This window comes from Juglans microcarpa x Juglans regia, chromosome 2S (genome assembly GCF_004785595.1).
Source record: "Juglans microcarpa x Juglans regia isolate MS1-56 chromosome 2S, Jm3101_v1.0, whole genome shotgun sequence".
Classification (NCBI taxonomy): Eukaryota; Viridiplantae; Streptophyta; class Magnoliopsida; order Fagales; family Juglandaceae; genus Juglans; species Juglans microcarpa x Juglans regia.
The window spans coordinates 11,528,347-11,555,347 of NC_054597.1; the positions used below are offsets into that span (position 1 = coordinate 11,528,347).

A 27,001-nucleotide genomic window follows, 5' to 3' on the forward strand; every position below is an offset into this window, starting at 1 on the left:
TGGTAGCTGGTAGGGATTTTGTCATCATATCAAAAGGGTTTTCCTCAGTTGGAACCTTTTCTATTTTAACCTCTCTAGATGCTATTACATCTCTCACAAAATGAAGTCAAATGTTTATATGTTTAGACCTTTCGTGGTATACTGAATTCTTGGCAAGATGTATAGTGCTTTGGTTATCACACCTTTAAATATGTCTAACTCATGTGAAAAACCCATTAACCACATAGCCTTCTTTATTGCTTCTGTCATAGCAATATATTCAGTTTCGGTTGTTGGTAAAGTAACTACAAATTGTAAATTAACTTTCCAACTAATAGCTCCTCCGAATGCTATAAATACATACCCACTCAAAGACTTTCTGGTATCCAAATTAGCAGCATAGTTAGAATCCACAAATCCCTCTAACTCACTTCCCTGTTGCATATCCCCTCCAAACCTCAAACCTAGACACTGAGTTCCAATTAAGTACTGTAATACCCACTTCATAGCATGCCAATGTGGCTTCCCAGGGTTACTCATAAACCTACTTACCATGCCAATAGCATATGTTAAGTCAGGTTTAGAGCACACCATAGCATACATGATGTTTCCCACCATGCTTGCATAGGGTATATCTTGCATAAATCTAATGTCTTCCTCGATTTTAGGGCCTTGATTTATGGATAGTTTTGAATGCTGTCCTTTGGTGTGTTAACAAGTTTTAAATTAGACATGCCAAACCTGTTGAGGATTTTGGTGATATAATTTTTTTGAGATAGATAGAGAAATTTTCTTTTCCTGTCCCTAACTATTTCCATACTTAATATCATCTTAGCTGGCCCAAGTTCCTTCATCTCAAATTCTGTTTTCAATATACACTTGACTTCCTCAATTAGATCGGCATCCCTACATGCTATAAGTATGTCATCTACACACAAGAGTAAGTAGATAATGTGGTCCTCGAAATGCCTAAAGTATACACAGCTATCATAATGACTCATTTAAAACCCATTATCCAACATATGAGAGTCAAATCTTTTGTACCATTGCCTTGGGGACTGTTTAAGTCATACAATGATTTTTTAAGTAAACAAACATGCTCAATGTTGGACGCATTTACATAACCCTCAGGGATTGCATATAAATAGTCTCATATAGTTCATCGTGCAAGAAAGTTGTTTTTACATCTAATTGCTCCAAGTGTAAATCTTTATAAGCAGCATAGGATAGAATTAACCTTATTGAACTGTGTTTAACAATAGGTGAAAAAAATTCATTAAAATCTATCCCTTCCCTTTGAGTGAATCCCTTTGCTACCAATCTAGCCTTATACCTAGGACCATCAACTCTTGGTATGCCCTCTTTCCTTTTGTAGATCCATTTAGACCTTACCAGCTTAGCCTTTTCAGGCTTAACAACCATTTCCCAAGTATGATTTTTTTTCAAAGAATCCATTTCCTCATCCATGGCCTGTACTCATTTATGAGACTCAATACTTTCTATGACTTCCTTGTAGGATCTAGGATCTATTTTTATAACTTCATCTACTATGGTCAAAGCATAAATAGTCATCTCAGCTTGACCATACCTCTTGGGGGTTTTATAACCCTCATTTTTTTATCTTTGACCAAGTTGTATGAACTAACTCCACCTTGGTCCTTATCACCTAAAGTGGAAGTTTGAGTCTCAGCATCCTAGCCTTCTAATTTTCTCAAATTATTGTCAGGTTGCTCCACCTCAAGATCTATATTCTCAGGGTTAGTATCCTAAGTGAAGTTTTTTAGTTTTAACTCGAGTCATTTCATGTTCATTAAAGGCCACATCTCTACTAATGATACATTTTTGTATCCCTTGCTCATCAATCCATAACTTGTACCCTTTTACTCCCCCAGGGTACCCTACGAAGATACATTTCATAGCCCTTGGTTCTAGTTTGTCAGTTCGGGTGTGAGCATACGCAACACATCCAAACACCCTCAAGTAGTCATAATTAGAAGGTTTTCCAGTCCACATTTCTTGAGGAGTCTTAAACCCTATGGCTGAAGAAGGACTCCTATTAATTAAATGGATTGCAGTTGTGGTAGCTTCAGCCCAAAAAGACTTAGGAAGTCCTGAGTTTGACAGTAAGCATCTAACCCTCTCCAATATGGTCATATTCATCATTTCGGCTAGACTATTCTGTTGAGGGGTTTCCCTTACTGTTTTATGCCTAACCATACCCTCATTCTTACAAAACTGATTGAATTCACCTGAGAGATGCTCAAGCCCATTATCAGTTCTTAATTTTTTAACCTTCATTCCTACTTGAGTTTCTACCAATTTCTTCATTTTTTGAACTTTTCAAAAGTGTCACTCTTATTTTTAAGAATATACAGCCACACTTTTATGGAATAGTCATCAATTATAAAGGGGAAATAACTTCCCCCTCCATGTGAGTTGACCCTAGCTAGAGTCCAAAGGTCCAAGTGCACATAGTCTAGGGTTTGTTTTGTAGTGTGAGTGATTGTTTTAAATCTTACCTTTTTTGCTTTTCCAAGGATGCAATCCTCACAAAAAAGGTAATTTTTTTTCAGCTTTTTCTCACATAACAATCCCTGTTTATGAAGTTTTAAACATCCCTTGTGACTTACGTGAACTAACCTTTTGTGTCATAGAACAACCCTATCCCCACCCTTCTCAAGGATAGAAGAAACCTCACCTATAATAGTTTTCCTAATGAGGGTATACAAGCCATTTTTAATGACTCATTTCATCACGATAAGTGAACTCTTAGCAACCTTAAAAAATCCAGATTCAGATCTAAAGGTGTACCCGGATTGGTTTAACACACCTAGTAAAATTAGGTTCCTTTTTAATTCAGGTATGTATCTAACCTCAGTTAAGAGTCTTTCAATACCATCATGGAGCCTTAGTCTCACTGACACTATACCCTGGATTTTAGAAGACTTATTGTTGCCAAGCATCACAAACCCCCCATATAAACCAGTAAAAGTTTCAAACCATGTTTTATTAGGACACATGTGAAAAGAACATCCTGAGTCAACCTCAGACACGTTTAGAACCTTAGCACTCTCATACTCATCACTCACAACCAAGGCATCCCCCTCCTCCTTAGGTCCATTTCCTGTGTAAGGTCTCTTCTTGGGATAATCTCTTTTGAAATGCCCCTCTTTGTGACATAGGAAGTATTTTAATTGCTTCCCTTTAGACTTAGACTTACCCCTCACATTATTTTTACTATTCTTTCCCTTATGACCTCTTTTTTCAGCTCTTCCTCTCACAGTCAAGCCCTCCCCAGCTTCAAATTTTATTTTAGACATGGCTTGTAATTCCCTGGAGTGTAATACGGCCTGAACCTCATCTAAGATTAGTGTTTCCCTCCCATACATCATGGTCTCTTTCAAACTAGCATAAGAATTATCTAGAGAACTTAACAATAAAATTGCTTGATCTTCATCGTCAATTTTAATATTAATATTAGCCAAATCTAAAATAATTTTACTGAAAGCATCGAAATGGTCAGAAATCGATAAACCTGCGGACATCTTGAATGTGTAGAGCTTTGTTTTCTTGTACAGTCGATTGGCCAGAGATTTTGTCATGTAGAGGCTCTTTAATTTCAGCCAGATTCCAGCAGCGGTGTCTTCATTGGATACCTTCCTCAAAACTTTGTCTCTGAGAGAAAGAATAAGTGTGCTGTGAGCCTTCCTCAAGATTTCTTTCTTATCCTTCTCTTCAATAGATTCCATTTTCTTTTCTCCAAGAAGAGCTTCTTGGAGACCCTGTTGAGTGAGAATGGCTTTCATCTTGATCCTCCACAGCCCAAAGTCATTTTTTTCCATTAAACTTTTCGATATTGAACCTTGCAGTCCCCATCGAACCTAGCTCTAATACCACTTGTTATAATTTTAGCCTCTCACAAATAAGTACTCAAAAAAACCAAATTAATGTAACTGGTTGTAATATGCAATTTATAACTGAATATCGGACAACCAAATCCCAAGAAATATATGATTAACGTGATCGGTTTAGTTTTCCATTTAAATTAATTAGAAAACCCGAAATCACAGTATATATTCATGCAAGATCAAAATAAAAGTAAGAATACTAAAAGAAATGCGAAATCAACACAAGAAATTATGTGGTTCGACCCTAATGGTCTACATCCATAGCAAGAATAGTCTAGGAGTCTTTATTATTGAAGAATGCATCAAAGAAAACTTGAGTTTACAATCACTTACAACCATTGATTACCACACAAAATATGGACTGGCTTTCTCGTATTATCCACTAACAAAAGCTTACCATAAAAACACACTTGATCATCTCCTCAAGCTTCAATTTGATCTTGAAAAAACTAGGGTTTGAAAAACCCATTCGTTTCTCTCCAGAATCGCGTGTAGCGTCGAATGAAAGGTAAAGTAATTTTTTATTTATTATTTTATTATTTTTATTTTTTTGCTTTCGATTCTTGTAGCTTGACTTTAAATATAAACTTATAATATTACAAGTTTGTCATTAATATATTTACGAAAATGCCATTAATGAAATACAAACTTAAAAACTTGACACTTCTTCAACGTTACCTAACCACATAAATTTAGTGTTGTGTAAATGTTGTTTTTATTTGTTTGTCATCACGAAACAGTTGAAAAAATCTATTCATCATATCAATTCTCGTCATCTTCTCATCATTCCATGATGTGATATTAAATGATAAGTTTATAAGTGAAATATAATATATAATCTTCAATCATCTAATGTCACATCTAATGCTACTTATAAGTAGCATTACTCACAATAATATTATAAGCCTGCAATCAAAAGAAGGCTGGCTTGTTTGACATATTATATGATCTGGTCAACCGCTTATGCCCCAGGCAACCCGATCGATCGATCGAGTTCCCTTGAGCTACCATATATAGTTCTTTTTGGGGCCGGGGTTTACGAGTGATTCTTTATTTAAATAATTAACTTAATTAAATATACCATCGTTTACTTATTTTTTTGGGCCACGGAGTACTGATTTGATGATTGATCGACAAGCCTTAGGCTCAAATATGACATGCGCAAACATATAGGCAGGTCGCGGAGGCACTCATGCAACCATGCAATATGTGCACTAACACAGGTTGGACCAACCGCATCCTCGTCCTCATCACAACCAATTACACAGCTTGCCTAGCTAGTTTCTAGAGCCACTCATTAATGCTGCTAGGATATATATATATATATATATATATATATATATATATATTATAGGCAGGGAGTTTCCCGCTTTCATGCTCTCAGCATACCTTTGGCACATAATCTGATCTCTAGTACTGTTGTTTTGAAAAAGGTAATTGTTTCTGCTGATGGCTCCAAAAGTACATCAAATATGGGAGTAGTAGCACAACAGAAGAGAATTACATAAAAGGTTCTGTGGTTACCCTGGTCCTTACCTACTACTGTATTTTTCGATGATTGCTGATGCCTTATATTCTATTGGAGGAAGTAATGCATATATACTGAACCCTTGATTAGGACCAGCATATATTTCTTTTATGTCCACAAAAAATGGGTTTCCTTAATTGCATGCATGTAGTTGTATGAAAAACAATGGGAATTTACACCATGCATTCATCATTCAAACTGAGGCCGGGCGCGCGGGGGCCTATCATCCTAGATCATGTGCGGGAACTATTATGCTTGATTGTGGTAAAAATTAGTAATTACTGATCATCAGTGTCACTGTCAGAGACATACACCCAATTGGGTCATCTGATTATGGAAGAAAAATGATCTTCCTTGGGTATAATTTCGTAGAGAATCAAAACTTATTGCAAGTAAGCCAACCAGGAAAAACAAGCCATGACTTCTAGCTAGCTAGCTAGCTAGCTAGGCTTTGATAAGAAGAATGCTGGATTAAAAGCAAATAATGTTTCTAATCATGAAGCTCATTCCTGTGTATAGAGTTCACTGAACAACACAATGAATCAATCCTACGATACTTCTAACATTTATTATTGCACAAATATATATCATGAACCGTCTCGCAGCAAAGAGGCAGATTAAGCCTTCCAAGTACTAACAGCAAGCCTGATATTATTCTTCTTCTTTACCATGATCTATACAACATCTCTACCCACCAAACTTATAGCTAGGTATTCTAGACGCTTAAATTATATATATATATATATATATATATATTTTGTGATACAAATTAAATAATAAAAGATAAAATAAAAGCAAGATACATTGTGATCTGATTCATGGGTTTGATCTTCTTCCCCCTCCCAAAAAAGTACTATCGTCGCTTGTTGTGTAATGGGTTGGAACCAGAAGGCACCCTTCTCATCTCAGACTGGAAGTCTCTGGCATGGCTTGCGAAGGGAGTGTCAACCTTCGGACGAAAAACACGTACTTGAGCGGTTGCCGTGGAAGGTGGGCCGGAAACGCTGCTCACCCGAATGCCGTAAATTAGCCTAATTGGAGTAAACACAAGGCCGAGAAGAGCAACCAGGAGGCAGAGGCACTGAAACCGGTAATTCATGATGTTTGAAGAATATTTGAGAGCTAGAGGCGTGAAAATGCAAGGTACGTACGTAATGGCCTCCTCAAGTCTTCTCATATATAATAAATACGTTTATCCTTCTTTGTTTTGAATGTTGGCAGGCCGCCATATATATATAATAGCTTTGACATCGATCGTCCTATCATGATCAAACGGATGGCAAATCTTGCCGCATTTTCCTTTTTCTAATCCCATTTTCTTGTTCTTTCCTCGTAACTTGCGCAGTGGGAAAATTAAATTAAATTTCTACCTCCATAATCAACTATGTTTGCCTATATTAAAAAAATAAAAAATCGGTGCCTAACACGTAGGAGATGACATGGGGGTATTTTGGACATAATGAAAGAAGTCAAAGGTTCGATACATGCCGACGCATGCACTCGATTGGCCTTGAAGAAATTGGTAACAACTAGGGTACTACTCGTGTGGTTAGCATTAATTAGTCAAATTCATGTGCATCGATCATTGTACAACATCGTCTTCGTCAACCGATTAATTAATTACTACATGAGATCATTTGTATAGACAAAAGTACACGTGGACTTGTAACAATATTCTCAAGAATTAAACACAATGGTCGTGTAATTAGAAAAACTGTCTGATCATCTGCTATATATATATATATATTCCAGTGGTACTACTACTACTACTCATCCAATTAATTAATTAAATAAATTGGAGCCTTCATTTTCCTTCTCATGAAAATGCCTCCAAAATCTTCTTTTGAATGATTGTGTCGCATAGTAAGTTAAAAGAGTATGATTTATTAACGTCTGTGGTGGGAAAATGGTTAAGATACTCCTTTTCGAATTCTCCTTTTTAATTACTCCCTACTTTGAATTTTATAACCTAAATTACAATATATATATATATATATATATATATATATATATATATATTAGTTTGTCTCAGCTCATGTGATCGATCTTGACCCACTTTCCCCATTTCCAATTTCATGAAGACTGACCTCTTGCATCTATATGTTGCCCTTCTTTACAAATCAGGCAATCTGGTAATAATTTGTCAAAACTACTAATAAAGACGATTTTAAATTAGATACATGAAGTGAATTTTATAACATTTATGGATGAAGATTAGAGTATGCATGCATGCCCCTATCAAGATCTCTTTCTTTTAACCTTAAAATTAGAACAAAAACTCTAAAATATCTAAGTCTTATTCTCTAGAAGATGTAAGAAAATCATATTGAAAAATGCTAACTGTACTTAATAAAAATATACCTTTTCACGTGTTAGTTATTGATCAATTGTATTTAGAGTAGCCAGGTGAGAAGATATAATATCATTGATGGAACTCTAAAAAGATTTGGGTAATGCTAGGGATCCCGCTAGGGGATATTCCAGCTCATACTCCCGCTCCTTTTTCTTTTTATATATATATATATTTACATTTTTTGTTTTTTTTACATCATTTTTTTAATATTTTTAAATATTTTTTTAAAAAAATACAATATTGTTAAAAAATATTTTTTTAATCACTAAGTAAAAAAAAAAAAAAAAACTAAAAAAAAATGTGAGCGGCAGCATGAATAGGATCCCTATCATTTTTCAAAAGATTTCTAGAAATCTTTTGATGGAAAGTCATTATGATGATGAACTTATAGACAAACATGATCAGTTTCCTACAAATATGAAAAGGTTTAAATTCATCATAGCTAGTAACTTTAAAGATAACATAAACTACTTGAGAAGTGGAGATCAACAATAATAATACTAATATTCATGCACGATAAAGTTGGGAATAATAAAATGCATGGATGGTATTAATTGGGCCAATGGAAGTTTCTGGTTTGTACGGCAGAGGCGTGTGGAGGCGTTTACTTTTCTCATCTAACCACCAGAGAAATCCAGCTTGGATTATATGTTGGCACTGACTTTCCCTGGTCCGCCCTCTGCACTATATTTTATATCACTTTCAAACCTGTATTTATTTTGGCAACATTTTACCACGCCACCGACCGACTCTCCGGAAAAGAGACGGAAATGCGGTGCATATATATAATTTGAAGCCAGTTAATTAAACTACTTAATTTGAACCAAAGTCTGTGGTCTGGTTGATATAATCTCCAGCTTTCAAAAATAAAAGTCTGGAATTCGAAACCCGGCAACTTTCAAAAGAAAAAGAAAAAAAAAAAAAACTACTTAATTTGAAGTTTTGAAGCCTTTATCATATATGGTGAATATATAATGATCATAGACACAATTCTTTAATTTATAACTCTCGACACAATCATGTTTTAAAATAAGGGTATCTTTATAAAATGATGATAGTTTTATAAGTTGTTTTTACAAAAATACATTTCATTTTAAACATTGTTGCATAAACGTAAACAATGGAAATTATTGCGAAAAGATCAGTTGTGTGTTTATCATTTTCTATATATGGTTTGAGATCAGATAATGGTAATTAGTGGAGGATGAAAAGGATCAATGGCCACCATGCACAGATGGATGTGATGATATTCATGTGATTCTTGTCTAATTTTCCATGAGTGATCAGATCCTTGAATTTGATCCTAATGTGACATCAAACTTTGACGCTTTTTCTTTCCATTTATATATGTTTCCCACCATTACTACAATTATTGCCGCATGCACGTACAATTAATATTTCTTCATAATCAATAACTGATCTGGACTACTCTTGCATGCTAGCTGCACTAGAATGCAACATTATTAGAGTTATTCAGCTTGCCACTTATCAATACCTATAAATGTTAGCTCCTCCCATATCTGCCTTAGTCCTAAAGTGCTAGCTGGTGGCCGCCTAGAAGCCCATATATATTGATGCATCAACGTTTTTCATGAGTGGGTGAAAATGTTGGATGGCGGCATGTCTAGCTATTATGATTAGATATCATGTATTGTTGTTTGGTTGCAATATGCAAAAGATTCTGGGGGAAAAAGTAGTCAAAATTCACTTCATAAGGTGAGGCGTGGCATCGACTCCAGGCTCTTCAAAAGATATGTGGGAAAAGCACTCCGTTTTAGACTAATTTGTGGGAGGAAAAAGTAGTCGGTTTTGCGTAATATTGTAAGGTTGGGTGTGGCATCGAGTCTCCGTAGATCTGAAAGGCATCTTCTTTTACTTTATGTGGTTCTTGTCTAAAATGACACTTGATGATATTTTGAATAAAAGAAATACCTGTCCATGCTGATCTCATACATTAATAATACTGATCATCATGGTTTCCTTCTGGCCTTATGGATGAAGCCTTGAAGGACTCGTGCAGATAGTCAACCCACTTCCAATTTTGCCAAAATCGTATATTTTTTGGGATCAGTTTCAAGGAATATTATTTATACGAGTCAAACCCCTTAATTCACGAAACCATGTGAAAATTTAAGCATTTAGCTGGCTCCAAGTTTTACCTTCATTTCAATATTTGAGATGTAAACCAAATAGGATCCATTTAAAATGAGTTTTAAGTTTTTATCTAAATAATCATGCTATTTATGATGAAATGAGATAATGTGTAAGATTTTCAAATATTAAGAGCATTGCTACCCGTAACATCCGAAAGAAAAATACTTTAGCTACAAATAGATTACATTAAAATAAACTCACAAACTGTTAAGGATAAGGAAGCCGTAGAAGATAAAGATGCCAAAGCTAGAATTTCAATTCCAGTAGACTTAGTTATCTAGTTGTCATCCAGTTGCTATACTTTCTCTTATCGGTTTGTTATGGCTTCTACTACCATCGTACTTGTAATTCTCTATTAATAATACAATCAACACAACTATAAAGTGTGTTGATATTTTCTTCAACATGGTATCAAGAGCCTAAGACTAACGTCATCTATGGCAAATCCCAGTCCACCCATATTAGAGACTCACGTCTCTTCCCCTTTTCTTCATCCACCCGTATTTACAAACACCTTCCCTGCACATCTTACATCCCTTCCCAATTTCACCCCTATCAAGCTTACAAGAGATAATTACCAACTATGGAAAACGCAGGTTGTTCCCTATCTCAAAGGTTAGCATCTGTTTGCTTTTGTTGATGGATAATCCTTATGTCCTTCCCCCATGATCACTACCGCTACCAACCAAACCGTGCCCAACCCTGCTTTTATGCAATGGATCATGCAAGATCAATTAATTCTTTTCACTCTAAATTCATCCCTCTTCGAAACGATCCTCACCCACATTATCAAATGCTAAACTTCTCATCAGGTCTGGTCGATGCTGGAACGGATGCTCACCTCCACATCCCGTGCTAGATCCATGAATCTTCATTATCAATTAGCCACACTCCAGAAAGGTGGTTCCTCAATTTCGGATTATTTCCATAAATTTACTACCCTTGCTGATACATTAGCCACCGTTAATCAACCTCTCAATGAGTTGGTCTCGTTTCTACTTGCAGGTCTAAGACCAGAATATGATTCTTTTGTTATATCTGTAACAATCTGAGTTTATCCACTTTCTTTGAAGGATCTATACGACCATCTGAAAGCTCATGAAATTCGGTTGGAACATCACCAAGCACCCAATGATCTCACTCTAGGAGGTGTGAATTTTACATCTCGTTCGCGTGGGTCTCATGGTGGACGCAGTTCTGGACGTGCCTCTAGTTTCAATGCTGGTGCCCGTGGTTATGGCCGCTCAAATTGTGGCAGGGGTCGTGGTCGAGGCTTTAGTCCATCTGAATCTCGACCCGTTTGTCGAGTATGTAACAAACCAGGTCACACTGCTTTACGATGTTATCATCGCTATGATGAATCTTATGAGCGTGATCGTCTTAGTCCAACAATCTGAATTGGTACCCAGACACGAGTGCCACTTATCACTTGACCTCAGATCTCTCCAATCTCAATATCACTGATGAAGAATATACTGGCTTAGATAAAATCCGCGTTGGTAATGGAACTGGTTTAACCATCACACACGTCAACACCTCTAAGCTCTCTACCCCTACAATTTCCTTTTTACTTCATAATGTGCTTCATGTGTCGCAAATTACCAAGCATTTAATTTCTATTAAAAAATTCACTACAGCTACTAACACTTTCTTTAAATTTCATCCCACTTATTTTTTTTGTTAAGGAGCAACGGGGAAAATTCTACTGCACGGACTGAGTAAGAATGGGCTTTATCCCTTCTCTATTTCAAATAAAACTTCTTCTCCATCTGCTCTTGTTGGCGAACGAGCTTCGCTTCCTCAATGGCATTCTTGGATGGGTCATCCAGCTTTCAAAATTGTTCGTCATGTTTTATTGAAATTTTCTTTACCAGTAACCGCGTCTAAGTCTAGTCTATCGTATTCTGCATGTTTAAGTTTTAAAAGTCGACAGTTACCATTTTTTGAGTCATGTACTCGTGCTTTGGCACCACTTGAATTGATTTATAGTGATGTTTGGGGCTCTTCTCCTATTCTTTCTCATAACGGTTTTCGATGTTATGTTACTTTTCTAGACTCATATAGTCGATACACGTAGTTCTATCCCATAACTTTTCGATGTTTTGTTCACTATCCACGTTACTGGCCTCCCTTGGCATTTTTCATCGCCAATCTTACCCTCATACTCATAAACAAAATGGTGCTATAGAACGTAAACATCATCACATGTTGAGACTGGTTTGACTCTCTTAACTCATAGTCATGTTCCTCTTAAATATTGGGATGATGCATTTGATACTGCATGCTATTTAATCAATCGGATGCCATCACCTGTCTCTCACAACCAATCTCCTTTCACCTATCTTTTCTACAGTGATCCAGATTATTCATTCCTTCGTATTTTTGGTTGTGCTTGTTGGCCCAACATCCGACCATATAATCGCCACAAGTTACAATCTCGGTTCACTCATTGTGTCTTCCTTGGGTCCCAATCACAAACGTTACAAATGTCTCAACCAACTTATTGGAAAAATAATTATTTCCCGAGATGTTGTTTTTGAAGAATCCTTATTCCCATTTCAAATTAGTCCTCTACTCCGACCCAACAAGAGTCTCCCTCGGCACCATTTATCATACCCATTTTAAAGCCCAATACTTCCTCATCCCGTGCAACAGAGCAGGCCCCGCTCGTGCAGGTCCTTCCACATCAAGCCCATTCCAACATCCAAACCCCTCCAGCCCACATGGATCCTTCTCCTTCCCACATCTCCTCTAACCTTTCACTCTCATTACCATCACCAATTTCTTCACCATTGAATCCTCTAGAAAATCCCAGCACTCACTCAACCTCAAATACTCCTCCATCCCAACACCCTATGATTGCTCGCTCGAAGCACAACATCACTAAACCAAAAACCCATAGCAACGGCACCATCAGGTACCCTTCCCGAAAGCTCTAATTGCAGAAACAGAATCTCTCATGGTTGAACCATTGTGTTACACCAATGGGGCCAAGCACCCTCAATGGTGACATGCCATGAACCAGGAATTTGATGCGTTACTCAGAAACAGTACTTGGATTCTAGTACCCCTCACTGCTGCCCGAAACGTAATTGGGTCAAAATGGGTCTATCGGATAAAACGAAAAGCAAATGATAAGGTGGAATGCTACAAGGCACGTCTAGTAGCCAAGGGCTACCTTCAACAAGCTGGAGTTGATTTCTCAGATACTTACAACCCAGTGATCAAACCCACCACAGTAAGAACAGTTCTATCTATTGCTATTTCTTCAGGCTGGGAAATTAGACAAATTGATGTGCACAATGCGTTTTTAAACGACACATTGACAGATGAGGTTTTCATGACCCAACCTCAGGGGTATACTTACCCACAATTTCCAAATCATGTTTGTAAATTGAAAAAGGCTCTGTATGGCCTAAAACAAGCCCCAAGGGTATAGTTCTCACGCCTCAGTAATCGACTTCTGGACCTTGGTTTTCATGGGTCACGATCAGATACTTCTCTATTTATTCACACTTCATCCACATTCACTATGTATATCCTCATTTATGTGGATGACATTTTGATCACCTGCTCACACAAGCAAGCTATTGATGAGTTGTTAAAATCGCTACATTGTGACTTTGCTATCAAGGATTTGGATAGTCTGAATTTTTTCTTGGGTATTGAGGCTATTAAGTCAAACGGGCAACTTATATTATCTCAACATTGGTATATTATGGATATACTCAAAAAGACAAAAATGCATGAGGCCAAACCCATCAGTACTCCCATGGCTACCTCTACCAATCTTAGTGCTTTTGACAGTGAAGATTTCAGTGACCCCACACTATTTCGTAGCACAGTTGGCGCTTTACAGTACTTTTTAGTCACTAGGCCAGACATAGCATTCACAGTTCCAAGTTATCTCAGTTCATGCATAAACCAAAACTTGCTCACTGGCAATCAGCAAAATGCCTACTTCGGTATCTAAAACAGACCATCAACTATGGTCTTTCATTTAGCAAGTCAAGCAACAACACTCTCCAAGCATTTTCAGATGTTGACTGGGCTGGGTCTTGTGACGATAGACGCTCGAATCAAGCACTGAAGCGGAATATAAAGCACTTGCAAATACAGCCGCTGAACTTCAATGGCTCCAATCTTTACTGCAGGAACTTGGACTTAAAGCATCAGCTCCTCCCATCTTATGGTGTGACAACATAGGAGCCATATATTTATCATCCAATCGAGTTTTTGATGCTCGTACAAAGCATATAGAAATTGATTTTCACTTTGTGCGGGATATGGTAGCCAAGAAACTTATTGAAGTGAAGTTCTTATCCTCCAAAGATCAACTAGCCGGTATTTTTACAAAGCCCCTTTCTTCATTCAGGTTTGCAACACTTCGATCCAAGCTCAATGTAGTCTCTACTTCATTGGACTTGTGGGGGCGTGTTAAGGATAAGGAAGCCGTAGAAGATAAAGATGCCGAAGCTGTAGGAAACTAGAATTTCAATTCCAGTAGACTTAGTTATCCAGTTGTTATACTTTCTCTTATTGGTTTGTTATGACTTCTACTACCACTGTACTTGTAATTCTCTATTAATAATACAATCAACACAATTGTAAAGTGTGTTGATATTTTCCTCAACACAAATTAACGTGGTTTAATGTGGTACATCATATTATAAAGTTACTTTTATTGTAAAATAAATCTAACAGATTTCATGAAGTCACGTCAGTTTGTTGATTTACTTTTGTGTGTTTTTTTATTTTTACTTTTTGTGTTTATAGCAATTCTCTATTTCAAATGCACCTGTCACACAATTGAGTATAAATTTTCAATTTTCAATGCTTGTTGGGATGTTTAAAATTGGCTATTTAAGTATGGACATGAAAATCTAGTGTTGCCTTGAAATAAACATCATGTTAGCATAATTTAAAACCCGGGACAAAAAAAACTGGCTACTAGAAAGAGAGAGAAAAAGTGCAAAGGGCTTAGCTGAATAAAGGTTTGCACATCTACTAATATGTATTTCTTGAAGTACTACTTGTTGCTTTGTGCTCTCCCTCCGCACAAAACCTCAATCCCCTTATGTTGTCTTGGAGATCATCGTGAAAATTAATGGAACGATATATAATAGACTAGTTAAGTTTGTAATTTTGACGGTCCAGATGAAGCAAATGATTAGACTCCTTATCACTCCTACTTTTGATGATTCATGGTGACAATCAGGAATCGGAATACACCATGATTGTAGCTATATATAGAACCTCCCCCACGAGGCCTTGCTTAATTTCTTCTATAGCAATGCCTTCTAGTTCACAACATTTTTGTTCATGCAAAGATCATATCATGTTATGAGTATGAAAGAAAAATTTCCAGCAAAGTGAAATTTTAGATTTTCCTGGATTTCTAAATGGTACTGATCTAGAATGATCAGATTTGGCGATCATCAGATGCTTATTAGAAAAAATGGTAGGTAGGAAATTGTGTCCAATTTTAAGAATTTATCATATTCGATAATGAAAGTCAAGCTGCCACATTTCAGTCTATACTCTAAAAGGAGTAGTCAACAATATTATAATTGGAGTCCTTTAAAATCAAAATGAAGGGTAATAACTTTTCAATATTCTCAAATAATGTGAGATCTCATTCTCCATTTCTTATTCACCTTTTTTGAATTGTTACACAATTTATATCAAATTTTAAAAAGATTCAAAGAAGATATCATGCACGTTAATTAACATATAATCTTCCATTTCATTTCATGTGATTTCATATATATCAATATGCATATGTAGCCATAAAATGTTTTAAATGCTTAAAGATTAATGAGTTGTTTTGTTTTTTCGTCAATACGTACAAATCATGTATCAAGTAGTATAACTTGCTTAATAAGATCGCTCGGCACACAGTGCCACTATATTACAATCTCATCAACTGATCCTAGGCACTGTATGAGCAACTGAATTTGCCTCTTTTCCTATGCGCTTAATAAATTTGAGTTTTGGAAAGAAAGTGGCCAGCTGATAAATGTCACCAAAGATGGCGTCGCATAGACATTTTAATGGCACAGTTCTTGAGCTTGTGATCTACTGTAATCGTAGAATCAGATTCTACTGTCAAATACCCAGATGGGTAGTTAACTATAGGTCGCCTCTCAAAATAGCTAAGCCTTCAATATCTTCAACTTCCTGTTCACCATAGTACTCAAATTTGCATGTAGCCATCAAAACATTAGGTCAGTGTAAAAATAATAAGTTGGCATGCTTTTATGACAAAACTTAGTACAATTGAGTTGTAAATACGTTAGATAGAGTCTAGAAAAAGTAAATGATTGCAAATTTGTAAAATCTAATGAGAACTAGGGGTGTGCATCCGGACCGGTTTTTTTCCGGTCCGGTCCGGAACTCGCAAATTCGGGTGTATCCGGGCGGGTGAGAAGAATCTGGATCCCGTTACCGATCCGATTCTATGACCCGGTTATCCGTAACTAGGTCATTTAAAAAAAAAGAAAAACCGCCCCATGCTGCAAAATCCCTAACTTTCAAATCCCTTATGCCTTTCTAAATACCTTCTCTTCTCCTTTCTCTTCTCCGACTCTCTTCGACGCAGCGTCTCTTCTCCTTTCGAATTCCTTTGCAGTTTGCACATTTGGGAGAGAGATGCAGAGGCTACCATCCAACATTTTTGAAGTCTAAGCTTGTAAGGTATATTTCTCAAACCCTTCTCTACTATGTCATCTCTCTTTCTCTACTCTGTTAGTTTCTATACGGTATGGTCATCTCTCTTTATCTATTTTGTTAGTTTTTGTAAATGATGGGTTTCGAGATTTTTGATTATGAGTGTTGGGTTTTTTTTGTAAACGATTTGTGTTTTTTTTTTTTTTTTTATGTATGATATGAGTGGTTGTTTCAGATGGGGAGGGTTTGTTCTGGTTTTGGGGAATTAACCAAGATTTTTGCATATTATTTTAGGGGGCAAGGTGGGTTTGTTTCTTGTTTTGGGGAATTAACCAAGGTTTTTGTTTCATGTTCTCACATTTTCGGACTTTCAGTAGACTTGTTTCAATTAAAATGAATTTTTCAGTGGGTATAACTCTATTTCTGCTATAGAACACTCAGCTAGTTGTTTTATTAATTTATACATTATTATAAGGGCTAGGTATTGCTTAAATGGATTCCTTATATGATGGAAATATCTACAAATACGATTAGTATGATAAAACCAGTTCTCTGAAAACATGTAATGGGAAATTAGAACTAAGAGGTATAGAGTCGAGGAAGCAATTGGCCTCCACAGTCTGAGTTGGGTACTAGAATCCACACAAGCAAACATTTTTGCAGATATTGAAAAACAATACAAATGAAAAGAGGATGATAAAATAATAGAAAATAATTAAGACCTTGCTTATTGTAATCCTTCTAGAGTCAACCTGATTTGCAATTTGCTCATAATGATATATATATATATATATATATATATATATATATCATTATGAGCAATTAATGTACTAAACAAAAGTCATATTAGTCATATTAGTTGTTGCATTTTCAAGGGAGGGGCCAGAGAAGGAGTATGTTCAACATAAGTTGATGGACAAAGTAAGTAACTCAATGAAAAAGATTCCAGGAACAGAATACTCCACAGGTGATTATTAGGTTATAGACACTTATTTTAGAAACTGAAACAAACATGGTTACATATTGTTTTATTCTCTTGTTCTTTTTGACTTATTGTTTCTAATCATTATAGTTTTCATTTATCTGTTGTAATTGATGTTGTTGGCAGCTTATGGAGACTCATTCCAGTAGAAAATTTCCCAAAATGGCATCACCAGATCAAGGTGAAAGAAATCAATGTTTCGCCCTATTCCAGATTCAAGATGTGAAGACTAATGCATTTTTTATCTTTGTAAATTTATGTTTTATTTTAATTAGTTGTGATGTATTATTATTTATTTTATTTTTTGTAAATTTATGTTTTGCATTGTGATGTAATAACAATATTATTTATTTTGCATTTTTATTTATTTTTTTGTTAATTTATTTTTTTATAAAAATATTTTAAAGTGTTTAAATTATTTTTTAAAAAAATTTGGGCAATTTAAGCATATCAGATTTTTTTTTTTAAAAAAAAAACAAGTGCTATAAAAATATTTTTTAAGTTTTAAAGTCTTTGTTTAAAAAAATAAAAAATTAAAACCGGATTTATCCAGTTATAACTCGGATTAAATCCGGTTACAATCCGGATTGAATCCGGTTATCCGCCCGGATTAAATCCACGCCCAGATTTTAGCATCCCGATCCGGATCCGGTTATGGCCGGATATCCGAATCTAGATCCGGTTGAACACCCCTAAAGAGAACGACCTAGTCAAAGTAAATTATCTATAACTTTTGATTCTCAAACCTGATTGAGCTGATTTTTGTAGCATTGAAAGAATAACTCAATTATCTAAAACTTTGAGTTTCACAGTTATGTTCAGATTCATACGCTTAAGGGGACAAAACAGCTCGACAACTTTGAGTTGGCTCGACTTTTGCTCGAATGAAAATCCTGAGAATTGTCGTGTTTATTTATTTTTGAGAGAAATTAAACATTAAGGAAATCCACTGCATATTGAAGATCTATTCTCTCTTGATAAGCAGACCTCCATAATTTTGATTGTGCTTGAGTGTTGTTGAGTCCATTGGTGTAGACATGTTCGTTGGTTGGATGGTTTTTCAGAGCTACTTGGCTGCAAAGATTGAGTTGGTACTCGTGGTGAAACTATAGAAAGAAAGGTGGTTTGGAGTTACTAGAATGTAGAGATCGAGTGGAATATTCGCGATGTTGCAAGTCAGATTTAGTTACTTCAAAGATTTTGTAAGTGTTTTTAAATTAATTGTAACGAACTAAATTTCTATAGTAGATTTTAGATAGTGACTTACATTCAGAGTGTTTCTAGATTTTGAAGACGTTCTTTAAATAAGTTTTCATTTCATTACCAAAATTATATAACTTACATAATTTTAAGCATTTCATTTACTCTCATCAAGCCACCTAATTAGTATTTTCCTACGTAGCTAAACGCTTTTACCGTTGGTTACTTAATTTTATTATTCTCTAATTAATTACAACACCAACCTTTTCAGTACTTCACCCATGGTGATAACTCATTTACTCATATTTTACATTCTCCTATTATTTAAATGAACATTTGTTGCGTAAAAGATCGATTATTGATCAATTACAACATCCCAAGAAATTGTTCGATTTCCACTTTTCATAAGACCGATCGAGTTCCGATCCACTGATGTATTCCAATGATCATGCCTTGATGATGATCATTTTTAAGGCCGGATTAATCTCGTGGACCGTCATGTTATCCGACTAATGGCATCTTCTTCAGGTATGGGCTTATAATTAGGTTCTATATATTGGGCTAGCTGTCACAAAGCAACCCAATATACATGCAGGCCAGGTAGTTCAATTTTAATTAATTTATAGGTGAATTACTAGGTAATTCGCATGAGGTTGTCTAGCTGAATCATCTTAATCAGTAATGAGCTGGCATGCTATTAGTGGTACTTAATTATTAATTTGTTCGTGTTGGGTAATATTATTAGGTAAAGAATAAATTAATTAATTAGCAAGCCAATTAAAAATGCTCTCAGTTACGTCTGATCAAATGAATTATATGGGCCTGGTAGTAGTATCTTAAAACCTTCATTCTTCTAGATACCTGTTAATGAAAGACTGCTCGCGCTAGCTGCTAGCTGCTAGCGTCTTTTGAAACTTTGCGGCCTCTTGGTGGAAATTCTTGCTAAGCTGAGATATAAATTGCTTAATTATCATGTATCAGTAGTCATGCTCATTCAGTAGTCATGTAAATCATGTCCTTATATTTATACGTACGTACGACACTTGTTTATCGAATGTATCAGAATAATTTACTCATGATTGTGATTTTTCTGAAACTTCTGACATATCTCTTTGGTGGTCGACCGTCTGACTCCCTCAAGGAAATTGCAGCCTATATGGTTCTTACTAGTATCAGAACTACATATGAGTAGTAGTACTTGTTTCTGCATGCTGCTTGCAACTGTTCCATGTCTATCTGGGAAATACGATTCAACCAATTCCATTGTTTTATTTGATATGTATATACATATTAATATAGTACGTACTTTCTTGATATCAAGATCACTGATCATTTAAAAACATATGCATAAATCTAATGATAAAAAAAGTAGCCTTCTCTAAGCTTCCTTTTAAGGAGAAAGCTTGGGTGAAGGGAAAGTCTCGGCTCACATACTGAGTGAGGGAGGAGAAGTCTTCCCTAATTTTCTTTACTCATAAGACTGGGTCGGCGGTAATGGAGGATTTCGAGAAACGGTGGGATAAACTTCAACTTACGAAGGAGGAGAATGAGGTAATTGAGGTAAGCACAGGTCAAATAAGCAAGGTGACAGAGGAGGGTAATAGAAGTTTGGTAGGAAAATTGTTATCTAATCGAAAGATAAGTAAGAAGGTGATTAAATCAACTATGAACAAGATCTGGAGGCTGGGGGGATCGTTCACCTTTTATGACATAATTTCAAATATGTTTGTAGTAACTTTTGAGAATCAGAAGGATAGATAGAGAGTATTGGAGGGCAAGCCGTGATTATTCGATAATCAGTTGTTGGTCTTGAAGCCATTTGATAGGGTTACCCTCATAAAATGAGTTTTGACTATGAGGAATTCTGGATACGTACACTTGAACAATCTGCGACTGACATGTATGCCGTGAGAAATAAGGAAACAGATTGGAGCAACGATAGGGAGTGTCAAAGGAGTAGATGTAAGGGAAGATGAGATTGGTTGGGGAAGCTAGCTAAGGGTAAAGATTGAAATAGATATGAGGAAGATAATTGCAAGAGGTTGAACTGCTAATGTACTGGGTAACAGAGTTTGGGTTCTCTGAGCTACGAGAAGCTCCCTTATAAATTGTGTTTTAAGTGTGAAAAATTTTGTCATGGGTTAGAAGGGTATGGGTATGGAGGGGAGGAATGATAAATCCCAATATGGGACAGTCACACTGGAAGGGGGAAATACTCAAAGAAATACAGTAACAATTACAATGAAAGAATGGGGGAGAGTAATGGGGAGTTCAATAGTAACTTTGTGAATGAGGAAGGCGTGGCTAAAGAAGATACTACTTCTACTCAGGGTGTTATGGAGGGAAGGAGGTAGAGGAGTTGAAAAATGAGTCACGGGGTTCAAAGGGAGGGGTTGAACTGAACGTGTTTGTCGAAAATACTAAAAGATGGGAGGGGGAGGAGAGTTATAGAAGGAGAGAGATGCTACTAGAGGAGCTTCTTGTGACTGGAACTGTGATCAAGTTGCAGCACTTGAATCAAGTTGAAAAAGGGATGGATGAGGATAAAGGGGGAGCTGAGAAGAGAAGATAGAAGAGAAGGGCAATAATTGAAGGAAAGAAAGGTGGAGTGGGCTCAACAATTGGGGGAAAACATAGCTTGAGGAGTGAGGCCTTTGATGACTGCAGTAAGGGCCTATTAAAAAAAGGAAGATTGAATATTGATGAGGGGGGATCTAGGAGGAACATGTTATTGGTAGAGGCTGCTAGCTACCAATAGCCATGAAAATACTAAGCTGGAACTGCCGGGGGCTTGGGAACCCCCGAACAGTTCAAAATCTTTACCAATTGGTGAAGGACAAGAAATCCAAAATGATCTTCTTAATGGAGACAAAGTTTGTAGCATGCAAGTTTGAGAGTATTAAAAAGAAACTGGGATGGGAAGAATGCTTTGTTGTAGATTCATTGGGAAGAAAAGGGGGATTGGCATTGATGTGGTGCAGAGAAGTGAATGTGGAAATAGTTAACTTTTCCCAACATCATGTTTATGCTATTGTTATAAGTGAAGAGAAGAAGCTGTCATGGTTGTTTATTGGTTTTTATGGGCATTCCAAGGTTAGTAAAAGGAAAGGGACATAAGTTGATTGGTTTGAATTCACTTGCAACAGATGGGTTTTTAGCTTTGGGAATCAAAGCTACGTGCTAATAGGCTGAAGAAAGTGCTTACTATCATCATTTTTAGCAACCAAAGTGCCTTTATACCAGGAAGACTCATAACTAATAACGTTATGATAGCTTATGAATCTTTGCATATGATGAAGACAAGGCAAAGAGGAAGGTATGGTAGCATGGCTCTTAAGCTAGATATGTCAAAAGCCTACAATAGGATAGAATGGAAGTATTTGGAGGCTGTAATGAGAAAGTTGGGATTAAGTGAGAGACGGATTTCTTTGATCATGAAGTGTGTTACAACAGTGACATTCAATTCTTGTCAATGGGGAGCCTGGAAAGATTATTAAACCAACAAGGGGAATAAGACAAAGGGATCCTATCTCCCCTTACTTATCTATCCTTTATGCAGAAGGGTTAAGTTCTCTTATTAATTCAACTGATAGAAGGGGGGAAATAAGTGGAGTGGTAGTAGCAAGAGGAGGAACAAGGATAAACCACTTACTTTTTGCTTATGATTGTGTAATATTTGGGAGGATAAAGGTAGATAAGTGGCTAAAGATAAAAAATTTACTGAAAAGGTATGAGGAGACCTCGGATCAATGTTTAAATATGCAAAAAACTACCATGTTTTTCAGTTCAAACAATAATGGAGTTACCAGATCACAAATTTAGAGTGCAGCGAGGGTAACTATATGTGGAAGTTATGAAAAATATCTTGACCTCCCAGCAATGGTAGGTAGATCAAGATACATCACATTCAGGAGCTTAAAGGAGAGGGTTTGGTCTAAAATCAGCAGTTGGAAGAACTCATTCCTATCACAGGTATGGAAAGAGATATTATTGAAGGCAATTGCTCAAGCAATACCGAATTGCTATGAGTGTATTTAGACTACCACAAAGGCTGTGTAAATAAATAGCATCCCTCTTGGCAAGATTCTGGTGGGGACATAAATAGAATGAAAAGAGAATCCAATGGAGAAGCTTGTTTAATATGGGAGAATCAAAAAGTAAGGGAGGATTAGGTTTTCGAGACTTTAAATGCTTTAATAAGACTATGCTTGCAAAACAGTACTGGAGAATGCTGAAGCAACCTAACTCCTTAGTGGCTAAGGTAATGAAAGAGAGGTGCTTTAAAAAGGTGGGGCTAGTAGATGTTAAATTGGGGTGTGGACCTTTCTTTATATGGAGAAGCTTGTGGTCATCTATTGGTTTAGTGAAAAATGGGTTATTGTGGAGAGTGGGGGATGGAAGCATAATCAGTATTTGGAGGGATAAGTGGCTGCCAAATCAAACTTCTCATTGTGTGTAATCTCCCATAAAAAATCTACTAGATAATTCAAAGATGCAACAACTTATTGAATGATGGTAAATTCAAAGGGGTATGGAAGAAGGATTTGATTTTTGACACTTTTAATGAAGATGAAGCTGAAACTATATGTAGTATTCCTCTAAGCAGGTGGGGTGCAATGGACAGGCTGGTGTGGGGGTGTTCAAATGATGGTAAATTCTCTGTGAAGAGTGCCTATGACCTAGATCATGAAAAAATGAGGAAGAGGAAAGGGGAATCTTCAACTAGTAATAGTGCAGGAAATGTGTGGAGATTGATTTGGGGTTTAAATGTACAAAATGTGGTGAAGCACTTTCTGTGGAAGGTAGCCCATATTCTACTACCATCAAAACAAAACCTATTCAAGAAATAGATCACTGAGTCTGATGATTGTCCAATATGTGAGAGGGAACTAGAAACAATAATGCATATAGTTTGGAGTTGCCCAACTGCCTCAGATGTATGGGCTGAGAATGATAGTCCAGTGAACAAATGGAGCAGTTCTGAAGATGGTTTTGTAGAGTTATGGGTGAAACTGAATGCATATCTGAAAGAGGAGGAAGTGGAGTTGGTAGCTTGCATCATGAGGAAGATATGGTTGAGAAGAAATTCACTGCTATTTGAAAGAAATTCGAGAAACCGACAAGCCTTATTACAGCTGCAACTCATGCACTAAGTGATTTCAATCTGGCTCAGGACCATCAACAGAAGGCTTAGATGTATGGGAATTGTGGAAATCCCGATAAATATGGAGATGGAGTAATTAGTGGTAGATATTGAGATCTTGTATTAGTGGAGTAATTAGTGGAGTAATTTATGGTAGATATTGTTTAGGAAGTTTCTGTTTTCCTATCAATTAGTTAGGCAGATTTTCCTGCTCTTATTCTAGGAAATTCTTTCATTCTTTGATATTTCTCTTTTATCTAAAATAGAGATCACTAGCATGTACAGAAAAATATGTAAATATCATTCTAATTTCATGGTATCAGAGCTAGTGTTTTTCCTAAACCTAGCTATCAATGACGGAAACTGCCGTCAACAACAACTGGTTGATGACCTATGAAACTCACGATAGCGAAACATAAGTTATTTCCACCATAGGTTCAACTGGACTTGATAATTCATCCTTTCAACTCATGGTGAAGAAGCTAAATGGGAAGAATTTTCGTGAATGGCCCCAATCGATTAAGCTCGTAATCGATAGCAAAGGAAAACTGGGATATGTTACCGGTGAGACAAAAAGACAACCTCAACCGATGCTTCCTCCCTAAAAAAATGGAAGTCAGAAAATTCAATGGTGATTGCTTGGCTTGTAAATCCCATGAAGCCCTCCATCGGCAAGACCTATCTATTCTTGCCATTAGCAAAAGATGTTTGTGAAGCTGTCCGTGAAACATATTATGATATTGAAACTCCTCTCAAATATTTGAGATTAAGACTCGGCTATGGCAGATGAAGTAAGGGGAGAGAGAGGTCACGATTACATGGAGAAGACAACCCTTTGGCAAGAACTCGATCTGAGTTTCGAAGAAGAATGGAAGTGCACTGGCGATAGTGTGCGATACAAGAAGCGACTCGAAAATGAAAGAGTTTTTGAATTTCTTGTAGGTCTTAACCAAGACCTGGATGATGTTCGCGGAAGAATTCTTGGCCGACGTCCCCTGCCTTCAACACGCGAAGTCTTCTCAGAGGTGAGGCAAGAAGAAAATAGGCGTAAGGTAATGCTGAAGGAGATTTTCTCTACTGGACATATTGGACCTGAAATGTCTGCCTTGGTGTCTTGGGGCACTCTTTCTAGATCAGGTTCAAGACAAGAGAAGGGACGTCCTTGGTGTGAGCATTGCCGAAAACCTAGACACACAAAAGAAACTTGTTGGGAGATACACGGGAAATCATCTGACTGGAAACCAAGTCAGAACAACCGAAACTGTGGTTACCAAGTTGCTGTTGATCATCAAATCGAGCAACCTCAAGGAGAAAAGAGCCAAAATCCCACTCCAACCAGTGCGTTTAACGCTGAACAGTTGGAGCAACTTTATAAAATATTTTCTACCCTTCATGCATTGGGTCAGTCCTCCACAAGTGCCTCTTCTGGTTCTTTAGCACATAGAGGTAATTTTTTGAAATCCTTAAGTATCATCTCTTAGCACAAAACTCCTTGGATTATTGATTCTGGTGTCTCTGATCATATGACTGATTCTTATCATCTTTTCTCCTCATACTCACCTTGTGCTAGAAATCTAAAAGTTAAAATTGGAGATGGCTCACTCTCATCTGTTGCAGGCAAAGAGAGTATCCAAATTTCTGACTCTATAACACTAGAATCTGTTCTTCATGTCCCTAATTTATCATGCAATTTGTTATCTATTAGCCAGTTGACAAAAAACTCCAATTGTTCAGCTAAATTTCTTCCCTCTCATTGTGTCTTTCAGGACCTATCATCGGGGAAGACGATTGGCAGTGCTAAGGAGTCAGAGGGGCTCTACTACTTTGAGGAGGCTATTATGAGCGAGCAAAGTCAAATTGTTATTTGTGATTCTGCATCTATTCCTAAGCATAGTGAACTTTTGTTATAGCATTCTAGAATGGGTCATCCTAATTTTCAGTATTTGAGACTCTTATTTCCTTCCATTTGTTCGAATAAAACGTCTCTTGATTTTCAATGTGAAATTTGTGAACTTGCTAAACATCAGCGTACTTCTTTCTCAAAATCCAAATACAAACCATCCAAACCGTTAACTATGATTCACAGCGATTTATGGGGACCTTCCCGTACTCTTAATCGTTCCCATACAAGATGGTTTGTTACTTTTATTGATGATTATACTCGTATTTGTTGGGTTTACCTGTTGAAAGACAAAACTGAAGTTCGTTCTGTATTTATCAATTTTCATTCCATGATTCAAACACAGTTCCAAACAAAAATTCAAATTCTTCGTACTGATAATGGCACAAAATATTTCAATAGTATCTTGGAAAATTATTTTCAATAGCATGGGATAATTCATCAAAGTTCATGTGTTGACACCCCCCAACAAAATGGGTTTGCCAAACGAAAAAATAGACATATTCTTAAAGTTGCTCATGCGTTGATATTCACTACAAACATGCCAAAAATATTTTGGAGAGATGTCATCTTAACAGCTATATATCTCATTAATAGAATGCCTAGTCGTGTCCTTTCATTTACAACACCTCTAAAAAAATTCCAGGAATTTTTTCCTACCTCTCGTCTTAGCTAAAGTCTATCTCTCAAAGTGTTTGCTTGTACAGCCTTTGTCCATGTTCATGATCACCATCGGAATAAACTGGACCTTAGAGCTCTTAAGTGTGTTTTTATTAGCTATTCTCCTACCAAAAAAGGCTACAAATGATATGATCCAACCACACAAAAAATGTTTGTTAGCCATGATGTTACTTTCTTTGAGACTACTCCTTACTTCCAAAAGCCCTCTCTTCAGGGGGAGAATTTGAGTGAAGCTCGGCCTTGGGATTTTCTGGACTTCGATGTCCCTGTTGCTGAATCTGTCCCAACCATTTTTGCTGAATCTATCCCTATTGTTGAATCTGTCCCAACCATTTCTAAGCTGCTAGTTACAGAAGAAAACTTAAACTCAGAGGGAGCTGCAGAAAAACAAAATGACAAGGAGATACTTGTTTATTCAAGGAAGCCAAAATGAAGGTACAAGGAGAATCTCACACCTGAGGCACCAAGAGAGTTGGAACCAATGATAGATCCAAGCAACCATGA

At 36.6% G+C, this 27,001-nt stretch overlaps 1 protein-coding gene across 3 annotated transcripts; it reads left to right on the plus strand.

Annotated features, from left to right (window-relative positions):
- The first annotated feature begins 24,469 nt into the window (after positions 1-24,469).
- On the plus strand, positions 24,470-26,596 carry LOC121253694. 3 transcript variants are annotated; one of them, XM_041153702.1, is made up of 2 exons: positions 24,470-25,362; positions 25,683-26,596. In XM_041153702.1, exons 1-2 carry the CDS (start codon positions 24,696-24,698, stop codon positions 25,715-25,717), a joined length of 702 nt encoding a protein of 233 aa, XP_041009636.1. In that variant the 5' UTR covers positions 24,470-24,695; the 3' UTR covers positions 25,718-26,596. The 3 variants fall into 3 exon arrangements, with proteins under 3 accessions (XP_041009636.1, XP_041009638.1, XP_041009637.1); XM_041153704.1 differs by having other exon boundaries at positions 24,470-25,066; positions 25,134-26,596; XM_041153703.1 differs by having other exon boundaries at positions 24,470-25,063; positions 25,131-26,596.
- The last annotated feature ends 405 nt before the right edge of the window (positions 26,597-27,001 follow it).